This window comes from Enoplosus armatus, chromosome 8, assembly GCF_043641665.1.
Source record: "Enoplosus armatus isolate fEnoArm2 chromosome 8, fEnoArm2.hap1, whole genome shotgun sequence".
Taxonomy (NCBI): Eukaryota; Metazoa; Chordata; class Actinopteri; order Centrarchiformes; family Enoplosidae; genus Enoplosus; species Enoplosus armatus.
Window position 1 is genome coordinate 18,936,971 of NC_092187.1, and position 13,950 is coordinate 18,950,920.

Consider the following 13,950-nt stretch of genomic DNA (forward strand, 5'->3'; position numbering starts at 1 on the left):
CTCGAACAATTATTTAAATGAAACCATCTGAGAAGTTACGAGGAGAAATCGTTTCTTTGGTGGCTAACAACTCATAACATCTGACATGTGACAAGGGGCCCCAAGTAGGCACTGCTTTATTGTAAGAGGTCACAAGCCAAAAAGGTTGGGAGCCACTGGTTTAAACTTTAATGATGTAAAGTTATTTTCTAAGTTATTAGTCAAACGTTACTACAGCTGTCAGATAAATGTAGTGGAGTGAAAAGTACAATGTTTGCCTCTTGTTGTGGTAGCAAGAGTTGTTATAAAGTGGCATAAAATGGAAATACTTAAGTCCCTCAAAACTGTAATCAGAAACAGTACTTGATTAAATGTACTTAGTGCCACCACTGTCAGACTGACTGCGAGCAGGGAGATGATTTTAACAAGAAAAATCTTTCTATCTGACGATATTAGATACAGTACATCTCCATCTCTTTATATAATGTTCATCCTGCTGGTCAGAGGCTCCCTGTTTGCAGCTGTGTTTTGAAAAGGTGTGGTTTGACACGGGCAGCGGTTGTTATTGAGAGGGCATTCACAGAAGGAAGAGGAAGGTAGCGGGTGGGGGTCAGAGGTCAAGGGTCAGAAGGATGATGCCCCTGTGGGGAGGGGAAGGGCCTGATCAGTGTCTGCTAGGTTAGCTTCCTCTACTCCCCACACCCACAGACCCCCAGAGAGAGGAGTCAGAGGAACACATATTTACCATTGGGGAACAGCTGTGGGGCTGCCTGGGACGGGACACTCCTCTCCCCTGCATGCACGCGCACACACACGCACACATTGTAAAAACACCACTTTAGTTCTCTGTACACGCAGCATCCGTGTGTTATGTAAATCATGAACATGTGACAAGAACTAATCTGATGTGGTATACCGTATATATCCACCTTATTGCCGTAGCTCCATGATAGCTTATATGAATTACTGGCACAATGTCTTCCCTTTTCATAGAGATGTTTGGGAAATAAATGATGTGACACCTTAAATGGGATAAACTGATCATACCTCTGCTTTCTACTACCAAAGGATGGGGTGACGACCTGAGGAAGATGCCTTTGATAACGCACAGTAGCATATTTAGCTACTTTATTGATCCTTTATTGATCCATTTTATTAAATGAAGTGGAGCACAACCTTGTGTATTCAAAACGAGACACAGTAGACACAGTAGTAGCAGGAAAGTCAGCTGTTTTGGATTCGTCTTCTTTTGGTAGATGACGGAAGCTGCTGACAGGAACAATCCCATTTCATTTTCGGTTTATGTTCGACACACTGTTATTTAAACCACAAATTTATTTTAGCCAACAGCACAACTTCTGAACTCAAAAGTTTTAGCTAACGATCAGCTAACTTTGTTTGTTGCAGCTATCCGAGGCCGCTTGTTCAGGCCGTCCTCCATGGAGGTAGTAGATTAGAAGGTAGAAGTATTGTCACATTATCCTATTTATGGTTACCTTGACAGGTTGTGTTCCCACATTATTTATTTCCCTAAAATCTCCAACAAAAAAAGAAGACACCTGTAGCATACCGCTAACTCTCGCACCAGTTCAGTAAAAGGAATAATATGTGTCCTTAATTCATGGGGTTGGGAATAAGGTGGATAGCATGGGTAAGAGGGGATCATCTCTCCTGAATTAAACAAATCATTATTGTCCAATTACACCTGCAAGAGGCGATAATGACATGAGAGAATGACATGTTGTTGTTGCAAAAGAAAAGACAGCCTCTTACTGGTAACAACTGATCAAACAGCAGTGATTATTTTTCAAAATCAAACAAACTGATGATGACAGGTCCTCGTCTAAAATGAAAAGGGTGACATCTCAAGGCAAAAGTGTTACCTCACAACATGCATTCATGCAAATAAATATTCCACACGGTGCAGACAAAGTGCAGTTTTGTTGTTTGTGTGTGAGATGAGGCTTTTGCTAGTTAGTATGAGCGCTGCGAGCCTTGACAGACAGAGCGAGAGGTGGTTAGTGCTGCAAGCTGAAAGACGGGGACAGCCAGATTCATGTCTGCACTTTATGGTGTCTTTTATGGTCAGATCATTTCAGAATTAATGTTGTTAGGCTGTTCTGTCGAGTCTCTGAGCACCGTCAGTGGCCCAGTTGTAAAAATATATGTGCTGTCATTAAAACAAAACTATTTCAGAAAGTCTTTTTTTTGTTGTATTTAACTATAATTTATGTCTTTAAATTGATTCACTTTTAATTTACCAAATTTTAGAAGCCAAATTTGCCAAGTGAATCCCACTTCTACGGTCCACTGAGTGTATATTTTATCTTTTCACTAAACTACATGGCACATATTTAGTATGCGGCCCATGTACACTCAGCCATGATACAGCTGGGGTGACGGATTGGGCCTTTCAGCACATCAACAAAATGGAAAAAGGTAAAAGGCCTTTTGAGGGTCTTTTTTAAAATTGCGGTAAGAACTACTGTGTTTATCCCTGCACTATTTCACTTATGTTTCAAACATTATTTCAGTATAATAATTATCATTATTATTATGTGATTTCAATCCCTGTAATTAAAGCATGTGCTCTTTGAATTGGTCGTTCTGACATCCACAGGGCCAGAGCTCTTTTGAGGTGCCAGAGGAGGAAGCAGACGCTGAACTCTGACAGTAACAGTTTAACACCACAAAGCATGCACAAGGTTTACATCGACTGCCACAGTTCGAGCAACATGTCCCAATCCCAACATGCAGCGTCCAGAAACAAGGATTCTCAGCAGTTAGAAGACAGAGCACTGTGAGATACATCTGAGCACGCCAGCATGAACGCACAGACCACCCGAAATGAGAGCACAGTGTGTTTATGTTATGGGCATATGCATGTAGACTACATGTGTTTACATGCATGTGATGCATGCATGCATGCTGGATATGTACTGTATGTTTGTGAGGTTGTTTGTATAGCTTTCTGTTTGTGTTATAAAATGCATCTCTCTTCTCTTCCTGTGTGTGTGGGTGTGTGTGTGTGTGTGTGTCTGGCATAGTGTGGCCAACTCTTCAGATGATTGAACTCCTGAGCATGTCTGCATCTGCCTGCTATTTGTGAATGTTTATGATTTGCTGTGCTAACAGCGTGAATGCTTCCACATGATGGCTGCTCCTTTCTGATATCTGAACTTTCTTGATGCACAGACATTTCATGCACAAAATAAACATGATTTCTGTTTCAGTCAATAATCTGACTTTAAAGTTTGAGGAGGCGATTGAACAAATATCTCTAAGAGTGTGTGTGTGCTTGTGTGTATGAAAGAGAGAGGATGGTGCATATGTGTCGTCCGTAAAAGCCCTGCTGACACTAAAATTCCCACCTACAGTCTGCAAAGTATCAACAGAGGTGAGACAGGACGGATAAAGAACCAACACTTCCAAACAGAGCAGCATGTGGCGTATTATTACAAAATGCATGACCAAGCCTGGGTGAGGAGAGACACCACAAAATGAATGAAAATGTGGCAGAATGCATATGAAACACCCCACAAGATGGATTGAACAGTGAAGCTATAGCATACTGAAAGAGCCCACCAGACTAACGACTGAGCCACTGACGAGGCAAAAGCTGTTTTGTAATCATGTCCCATGTTCCTTTTGGATGAAGTATGCAGAGACTCAATGAATCATCAACGTTTCCAAATCAATAGTGAAGCTAAACAGGAGTGGATTTTCACTTTGTGTGGTTGCTATGGATACCCTCCACACTATATACATTAACTATTTCCAAATGCGGTGGCTGAGAAGTAATTATCACTACGTGTCATGCAGATGCGTAAAAATACAACAACCCCAGCAAGCTTTTTTTAATTCCTTTGTGACATTTAATACTGAATTCAGGATTAGGATACGAGTTCTTGGTTCTAAGAGAAACCATTTGTTTTAAGCGTTGAAATAAACAAATAAAAGAGGTAGCTGTTGCATCTTGTAACAAGTCATATTTATCAAAAAAACAATAAGATTTTTTTGCCGGAGGGATAAGGTGATTGTATTTAAACCTGGCACACCAACTTGAAATATCAGCGTACACTGATGCAGCCTTTAAAGTGTTACATGAAAAACGTTTCATCATGCATTGCAGTCCTGGTGCACAGTGGTGGTGCCTTACTGAAGGTCTTCCAACGTTCTTGTCACTCACTCTCCCGTCAGTGGTTCATTTGGCAGATTGTTTGTTTTATTGAGGTTTTTATTAACTAATAGAGTGTCTGGGAGATGGAGCGCCCCCGTGTCGACCGCAGAGCAGCCCTCCCTCCACCTCTGTAACCCCAGACTCTGAGGGAGAAATCAGAGATTTTAACTGGCCGACTGCTTCCCAAACTGGCACACCAAATGTACCTTTGCTCTGCCTTGGGAATAAGACAGGCTAAGACGTATAATTTGGATGCGGTCAACTTTGTGGCGTCCCCCTGGCCTAGCAGGGTACAGCAATAATGACAGGTTGGCTGACCAGACCTTGACATAGGTCTGGCTCTCATCAGGGCTGCGGTAATAAAGGAGATCCAGAAACACTGAGCTAATCAGCCGCTACCCAAACCAAGCTCTCAAACTTAACAGCCACTGAAACCAAGCAACCACCTCACCAGTCTGCTCTGCAGTAATTCTATTACTATGTCTGTCTTCCTGACAATGAAAATATGTCCTGTCCAACTCACTGAAGCTTCCATTACAAACCCAGTTTACGAACACTGCAAAGTGCCCTGCTCAATTGGTTTAAATGGGTTTGTACTGTATACAGAAACTATTAATGACACTTTGGTTAAATAGGTGGATAAAATAAAGGCCTGTCTGCAGTGAGAGTCAGCCTCAAATTTACACCTGACCAACTTTATTGTTAATGTCTGCGCAATTCTGCATGACTAAAACGCAATCCTCACACATTCATCGAGACCTGTGCTTTGACTCTACTGCCCTTCAGAACGCTTGAGTAGCTGAATGATTTTTACTCAACATAAGTCAACTGAGGCAAACACTGATAAATGCCAGTGGAAGGTTAGGTCAGGTGTGTGAGTTAATCCCCAATGGGAAGCAACGGAGGAATTGACCCAAGGGCTAATAGAAGGTGTGCGTTTGACTACATGGCTCAGAGACAGGAGAGGAACAGGGAGAGCTGTTGCACAGTGTCCAGTGAAGAAGAGGAGGAGGAGGAGGAGGGGGTGGACGAAGAGAAGCCAAAGCAGATGCAGGAACTAAGAGGTTACTGGAGCAGCAGCAGAAGGGAAAGCACAGTGGGTGGTAGCCTTTTGTCCTTGTATGTCACAGATCAAGAGAAAAGTCTCAGCTACTGTAACACAGCCTTTAATTATAAACTTGCATTTTATCACCATAAACCTCATTTCAAACGTTAATTAAATTTGCTGTCGGAAATTGGATGCTGAGTTAATTGTTTGTTGTTCTACATTTTCTCATTCAAAAGCCATTATTTCTTGCCCTTGGTAGTTGTATCGGGGTGAGATGACTCACCTACACAAGTCTTTCCATCGCTGTGCAGGACGAACTTCATGTGGCACGAACACTTGGGGCCGTGGTCCGTCTCCTCGCAGATGTGCTGGCAACCCCCATTACCGTAGTTACACGTCACTATCAAAGAGCACACAGTTAACATAAACTGTACAAACAGGATAATACACATTCTTTTTTTGAGCATTTTCGCATTTTTTTTCTTCTTTTTTTAAGCATTCTGCCGCATTTTCTGCCTTTTATTTGAAACATGACAGTAGAGAGGTGACAGTAGTGAGGCTGGAACCTCAGGACACCCACAGTATCACACACACTCTTTCTCTGGGCCGTATGCTCTATGACGTAAGTATTGCGGGCTCAATTCAGACTGTATTCAGTCCTCCTTCAGAGGGCTTCAAGGAGACATACTATTCGTAAAGCGTCCTATCGTGGAGGTCCTCATAATGATTGGATTAACAAAGTCACAACTCAGTCTCAACATTTTAACAGCGTAGAAAAGACAAGCTGAAAACAACCTCACGTTTCTGTAGATGCACACAAGCCACCTTTATTGCTTATTAAAAGCCGTGTACAACTGGGCTTAGATTAAAATCTGTGTAACATAATGTGAAGAAGGGCATGCCTTCATTTACATATCCACTATTTCCACTGGTGAATATATGTTGCATTACTCACTATCACGGCTTTATTCAGTCATTACTCCGCAGACTAAATGTTTTTATTCTTGTGACTAAATACTTGCATTTGAGTTGCGGAGGAACTGAGAGGAGAGAGTCACATTTTTAAAGTCTCCAACAGCCGATGAGGTGGCCTTGAACAAGACTTACTCCCTCATTGTGAGCAAGCCGCTCTGGATAAGAGCTTCAGCCTACAAACTACAACGACAGTCTCTTATTTTATTGCATTTAATCAATTCTGCAAAAACTTTTAAGTGAATACATTTATTTATAATTTATGACATTTCTTACATAAACAGTACCAGACTCACGTCAGTTACACATGAATGAAGAGTAAGATTTCTGACATAAGTATGTTCATGTGTGTGTCTTCGGGAGCATTAACCTTGGCACTTTTAACACACCTGTGATGACAGAGTGAAAAAGAGCACGAGAGAGCCGAGGCTTCCACCGCCATCCTGTCTGCACCCTACCATCCCAGCGCCTTTTGCCCTTTTCCTGGGCTGTCACAGAAAAACTATAGAATAACACTTCTCCAATCCTTATCCAAACACAGACAAATCCCCCATCAGCCCTGGCCCCAGCTCTGACAGGATGATCTCCGTTGCACAGCAACAGGAAGTGTGCGCTGTCCATCAGAGCAGTCCCCTTCGAGTAACCTCCACACTTGCCCTGGTTGTGTAAATGATCCCTCTTTATCTGATAAACATGTTTTTCTTTACGAGGACTATTCAGAAGATTAGTCACGGCTTGGTAATGCAACGTAAATGTCAGTAGCCTACTTCAAAATCTGTTGGAAGGCATTTGTGGAATGAGTGCAATTATCCATCATCGGCAGGTTTCCGACCCCGGTCACCTTTTCATGAGGAGCCTATAAATCCTCCTTGTGGTGTGTTTCCCTGTGTGTGTGTGTTTGTGTGTCTTTCACTGAGGGGGAACTATGCTTGAGGTTGACATGACTTACATTTGCAGTCCTTCATGTTACGGGTGAGCTGGAATCCAGGTCGACACTCGCAGGCGATGCCACCCTTCTGCGTTTCCCTACAGATGTGTGCACAGCCGTGATTCTTGTCCATGCAGGTGGGTCCCTCCTTTGAGCCGTCTGGTTGCACTGTGAAGGAAACAGCGAGACCAGGAGAGAGAGTTTATCTCTTAGCTGCCACACAGATTTTTTTTTTTGAAGCCAAAGACCATTCAGTACACAAAGAGTTTGGTTTTAAATTAGATATCACAAAGCTTGTAAGGGGAGTAAAAATGTTAAAATGCCTGTCACGCATTCTGACCCTCAGTCACATATATGCCTACTGCTGGTGACTGACATGCCCAGTACCCCTTTACAAAGACTCACGCACTTGTTGGAACATGCTCCCTCTGCTCAGGCTATAAAAAAGGAGGCTGCCAACAGAAAGGATAAAACTCCCAGCAGGAGCTGATCCCGTAGACCTGTAATTTTAATTGAGGTAATCCCCCATAAAGAAAAGAAAGGAGGAACACTGAAAAAAAAAAATTAACTCCTTGTTTAAATTCTCACTGCTGAGGCTAAGATCAAAAGGGGCAGCACTCAAATAAGGGCGTCAGTGCACATTTTCATGAGTCATCAAGGTTGAAGCACTTCAGTAAGAATGGGACAAAACCACAAAATGAAGATATTTAAAAGGCCTTTCATAATTCAGTTTTACCAAACATGGCACACAAAGATGCATCATTTCTGCGTGATGTACAAATGCTTGAAGAAGATGTACAACAGACAGCTAGCATGCATTTCCATGACTTGAGACCCTTGTGTCATGAATTATTACACAAATGGACGCAGTCCTCACACTGCTTTTCTCTGCACTGTAACAGTATTGCTGCCTTTGCGGGAGAAGACTGATATTTGACTTATTCGTTGTGAAACCCCGCCACCACTACAGATGCAGTGACAAACCCCAGCTCTCTGGCTCATTAAAAACCAAACAGATCTCTCTCCTTTTCCTTCTCTTCTTGCGAACAGGGAGGCAGTGAGCAAGAAGACATCTCCATTAATGTCTCATTAAATCTGCTGTGGCACTGAAGGGTGTTTGGAGGTCTAACTTCCTTAATTAGCCAACTTTTTTGCTATAAATTTAAGCATTTGCATATGTGCGTGGAAGTGTCAACACCTAGTAAAGCTCACATAACCTTGTGTTCTTTTCCTCTAAAGTCCAAATGTAGTGTGTCAGTCTTGACAACCGTGTGCTGTCGTACAGTATCTATGTTCCTGCCTCGAGGGCTTTGAGGAGAAAACAATCTCAGTTCGACAGAAATGGGTTTTCGCATAATTCAGTCCTTAATTACTTATTCATGTACTTTAACTCCTGCCACCGTAACCTCCTTTAACTATGCCCTCTTGTCTTCCACATGTTTTGCCAAAAACTCAACCTGCTCATTTATATATTTCCACACGTGGCTGAAATCTATTTTGAGGCTTTCTCTACTTCAAGGAGCTGACAATGCGAGTATGACAGACAATTCTGACCTCGTGGTTAAATACTTTCCATCACTTTAAGTCTGTCAAGCAGTGTCACAAGGTCATACAATCCTCTCAGACTTTCCTGCCCGAGCTCTTGTCGTTCTTGCAGACAGGGTGAGCCATCAGGCACTAACTGCAGCAACAGCCCTCCCTGCTACACAAAGACCAAGTGCTGAACACCACTGGGCTAGCGCTTCAACTCCGAAGGCAGAAAGAAAAAGGCACGGCAGGACTGAGTGAAGTGACCATGAATGAGCATCAACAGAGCAGCTGCTGTGAAGTGCTGCAAATTTCACAGCGAGTCATGTGGATATTTAAGTAGGATGTGGAATTCAGTGGTCCCTTTCCTTGGCTTTGTGTCCATCTGAGGCCAGAGCAAGACACAGGCATCTATGAACTTAACAGAGGATTGAATTTCCAACTAAGTAACCCCAGTGGACTAAAGATTACTTACTAAGGTTGTATTATGCATCCCAAAACTCACTTCACTCCCCCTGTATTTTTATGCAGCCTGAATCTACCCGAATGCTACAGACCCATCCATCAATAACATGTCGAGCTGGGGCCAGAACCTGGGCCTTCATCTCTCCGAGGACCAATAAAATCCAAAGTGTTGACACAATGGTCCTTTTCTCCAGGCCGGGCCCAGCTATCATCCAACGGGTGCAGTTCCCTCTAACTGGCTGCCAAAGGCCTCCAGTTTTTATCATTATTGAAGACGGGAAGCAGAAAGAAAAACATCCTTTTGTAAGGAGGTGGATGGGAAACTTAAGGAGGGAAATAAAATAAAAAAAAACAAAAAAAACGCTAGATCATATGTGCCTCTATAATGTACATGAAGAAACTAATAAAAACTATCACAGGCCACTTTATAGGCAGAGAACTGGACAGGAAATAGAGTCCAAAGTCTTGGGATTGAGAAGCAGTCAAATAGCTACCGAGGGACCGACCAGAGTGGATAAAATTACTGAGCTTGTGGTAAAAAGGGAACGCTGCAATTAACCAAGAAAACAAGTAGGAGTGTTCGCTCTGCAAAGGAGCCACAACTTTATCCTCCCAGGACAGGTCATGACCTCTGTGCCAAACACTAAGAGGTGATGCTGCTGCCAGAAGCCAATTAATCCCTTTTTTACTGCACACTAGTTATACAGCATGTGTGTTAAAGGAACAGTTCAACATTTTGGGAAATATGCTTAATTGCTTTCTTGCTGAGAGTTAGATGAAAAGATCGATACCACTCTCATGTCTGTGCGCTAAATATGAAGCTACAGCCAGCAGCCAGCTAACGTAGCTCAGCATAAAGATTGTGTTCATTTAATCCATACAAAGCCTTACAGAAACAAACACATGTTCTTTTCACACATTGTTTTTTGTACAGATAAAACAAACAAGGTGTAATATGTTCATTAGTGAGCAGATTACCTTTGAACACAGCCAGGCTAGCAGTTTCCCCCTTGTTTCCAGCACACATGCTAAGCTCAGCTGTAGCTTCATATCTACTGTACAGACAGAGAATAAGCATATTTCCCAAAATAACTATTCTTTCAATAGATCCATAGATATCACATGATTGTATGAACAGTAATTGCCTTTCTAGAGCATTTAATTGCATGCCAAGAGTGATGTGATGCATTTGTAACCAGAAATCTTTTTTTAATTTTTTTAAATTAAAATAATTAATGACTCTGAAAACTCATCAAATCTTAAACATTAAACCTTAAAAAGTATGTAAATGTAGTGATAAAAAGAAAAACAGATTATTCTCTCAATCAAGAAGTTGATTGAGAATCGGGGCCTTTAAGAAAATGATGAGGGCAGATACAGACTTCAGAATCAATATTCTGGTGACCAACTAAGATCTTGTTGAGCATGCTAAATGTCCAGTGCTTCCTTTTCCTTTTCATACCTAAAGAAACAACAGCTTGGTCCTCGGGGATAAAGTGACCAAAGTAAATTATTTTTTGATCCCTTGAAGCAGAATCAATTAGTCTGTCATTGACTCTGTGGAACTTCAACTTAATATGTGAGATCAGCCGCAGCGCCTGCAGGACACGGCATTAAGTACAGGTCACATCACACAGCTGCCTTTCTGAAAACCAGCAGGTGAGGACAACAGGGGGAAAAAAGCAAAGGTATATAAGGATTTACTGATGATGGCAACTCCTGTGGGCAAGTCAGTCTAAATGGATAGCTGTGTGGAGAGATTGATTGGAGCTCAAATCACTATCTAACCCAGTGGCTGGCAATTTAAACTCTATAGCTTGTGAGCTACGAATGAACAAGCTGTTTCTCAGACCTCTCAGAACCACACCAGCTCTTACTACACTGCAACAAATCCACTGAAAACACATTTTCTGCCGCATTAAAACATCTGTATTATGAACCAAAAAAAAGGATTCTGTTGGACTATGTGTTATGCAAAGGAGCTTCAGGCTCTGTATGTCTGTCCCTCTGAGCTAAAACCAAGAAAACAAACAACAGTGAACGTTCAACAGCAGGGTATGAGTTTTAAGCGCTAAAGAAGAGAAGTTAACATCGGTGCTCCAGCTAAGATGCCGACTCCTGTGATCCTCGAACAAAAGATCCAAGGAGGCCACAAGTTCTTCACCACAGCGCTGCAAGCTCTCTTAAACCTGAGAACCATGTAGTGGAGAGACTGAAACAATGGGGCTGAAGTAGTGGAAGGCATGCCAAGGGTTTATAGTCTGCTCTGAGTGCTTGGGGCAGTGAAAAGAGGGCTCATGGTCCGTGCTGAGCTGCTGTCATACGTCTCAGAGGAGAGACGGTCCCCTCTTTGCTCGACGCTGGCTGGAGAACATTAAGCAGCTAGCTGGTGTTGGTTGGTCACAAACTGAAAAGAAGGGGCCTAAGCATGGAACCACCACACTATTAAAGCAACATTCCTTCCTCTTAGATAATGGGCCCTTAAAAGTTTTAATAGGAGGATAAAAATGTCAGCGCATGAAAAGGAGAATGGGAAAGGAGCTGAACCGGATTGGGTTGGGCTGAGCTGCGACGCAGATGGTCAGACGGAGCAAAGGGGCAGCCAGCCGGGTCAAGGAAGTAACTCTTCCCCACCGACTCCGTTCGTGGAGAGAATCCATCCAAGTGCTACTGTTTGGTTTGTTGTGCGAGCGCTGATTTTCTCCAGCTCCCCAAGGCCTCGTCAAGGCTGCTCATTTCACTCCCTTTTCTCAGAGGAGCCACTGAGAAGCATTAACAACCGGAGAATGGAAAAGGCAGCAGAGAGCATTCTGGACGGGTCCATGTCACCGTCAAAGTGTTTAATGTACAACTCCTGAGATTTAAACAAAGCCCATGCAGTTACCATAAGCTCAAAGCATAGTCTTCTAATCCATCGAAGCTGATGTACAGTTGAGATACACTTTAATTCTGGTAAAATAGACAAGAATAGAGTATATATGCTTACGAAAGGATCTCTTGGACTTCTACTTCACAGTGTGTGAGGGCAATGTATAGAAGTGTGTGTGTATTGCGGAGACTGTGTGTGTGCATGCAGTTACGCATACTTGCATTAATGTATGTGTATGCATTGACACACAGGTGTATTTGCATAATGTATGCATGTTGCGTCTGCCCATCTGTGTCACAGACAGTTGTGCAGCACCTGCTGGGGACGTGCCACTCTCCCCTTCACTCTCATTCTATCAAGGTCACCTCACTGCGGAGTCCCAGAGGAGTCGGCCGTCCTCCCAACAGAACAGACAACATAGCAGCAGATTACAGCAGAGCTTTCTTTAATAAAGAGATACAAAAGATATGAGATACAGTATGTTATTACAGAGCCGCATTCTTTCCAAAATCAAAGGGAGAGGCAGCTGAAGGAGGCATCTGTGTCTGCAGAGCTCAGTCTGGCCCACTGGTTAAAGCCATGACAGCCAAGTGTTAGTGGAAAAACCCCACTGGCACTCAGGCAGTCCGCAGCAGCATGCCGGGCTGGCCAGCTTCGAGATGGCCTTCAAAAAACCCACGAGCAAAAGGGATGCCCGTCTCAAATGAGGTATGGAGAATTCAGTGGCAAGGCAGCCAACATTTGCTAAGCCACTGATGTATATTTGTTCAAGGGTGGGGGTGAAGGGGGGTGGGGGCACGGAGCTTGGTAAAGTCTGGACAAAGAGGGAAGATAATGTAGGAAAGAGAAGGAGGAGACCAGACGAGGGGTGGACAGAGAAAGACAAGAGGGACAGGAAAGTGTACCGTATGTCTTCGTCTCTGCTGCTGGACTAACGGGAGAGACTTAATAGGTAGCAATGGGAGCACGAGGCGTTCCCTTCGCTCCACTTGCCTAGAATAGGAAAAGAGCCTGGTTATACGGTTGGGCTGCAGAGCAATGGAGCAGCGACTTCTGCACTTGTAAAAACAGTTCTGTGGCCAATGCACAGGCAGGCAGGCAGGCCTGCTGAGAACCAACAGGGGCAACATGTAAGAACCATGTCGGCTTCTGCACAGTAGGACAAGACATGAACACACATAAAATGTACTTTCACTAATACAAATAGTTAATATCTTTGACTTTTAAACATTAAACATTGCATCAGTGGAATGATGGAAACTGGCTCTTTAGCAGCGCATTACTTCATGAAATTAAAATGCACAACAGTCTGCTAAATGGATATGACATCGCAAGAAAGAAGGTTATTTTATCCATTTACAATAAGAAAAGACAACAATAAAACAGGGTTCAATGACCCCGTGCCTGATTTCATACAGAAGGAATGTTATGGCTGGAGAGCATAACTAACTGAGAATATGATGCGACCATTTATTATGGATTTGATCACATTTATTGGAAAATTCTTTGCACTGCTGCAGTTCTGGCCAGCACAGAAAACACATATCCTGAAGTCAACATGCCACGGTCTGCATCTAAATGCCATAACAGAACGTGTCTGAATGTGCCTCCAGGAGGATTAAATTGAAAATGATTGGGTTGCGTGTGTGTGTATGTGTGTGTATGATTGTCCATCATGTCTATTGTGTTCACATTTGAATTTGAGAGAGAGCAAGAGAGACGGGGAAGAGATTGGCTGCACAAGGGGTAACAACCCCTTTGGGAAGCTAATGAAAGCTGTAAACACAGGAAGAGGTTCTCATTGACAAAGTAAACATTTCCTGGAAAGACAAGGCCTACTGTAAAGAAAAAGAGCAATGCTTGTATCCACAGCCAGGTGAATGATCAAAAACAACAAGGGTCATTTTTGGAGGAAATGATCATTCTTTCTAATATGGTGAAATGTCACATTTCTGTTTAAAACTTTCAAATACAGTGATACA

General features: G+C 42.9%; 1 protein-coding gene across 1 annotated transcript in view; it reads right to left on the reverse strand.

Moving 5' to 3' along the window:
* Positions 1 to 13,950, reverse strand: part of scube3 (signal peptide, CUB domain, EGF-like 3) — a 69,105-nt gene that overhangs the window by 20,768 nt on the left and 34,387 nt on the right. Inside the window, exons 5-7 of the mRNA XM_070910182.1 lie at positions 7,129 to 7,275; positions 5,491 to 5,607; positions 725 to 772 (exon numbers count right to left, since the gene is read on the reverse strand). Coding sequence (XP_070766283.1) covers positions 725 to 772; positions 5,491 to 5,607; positions 7,129 to 7,275 — 312 coding nt within the window. The remainder of the gene's footprint in view (positions 1 to 724; positions 773 to 5,490; positions 5,608 to 7,128; positions 7,276 to 13,950) is intronic.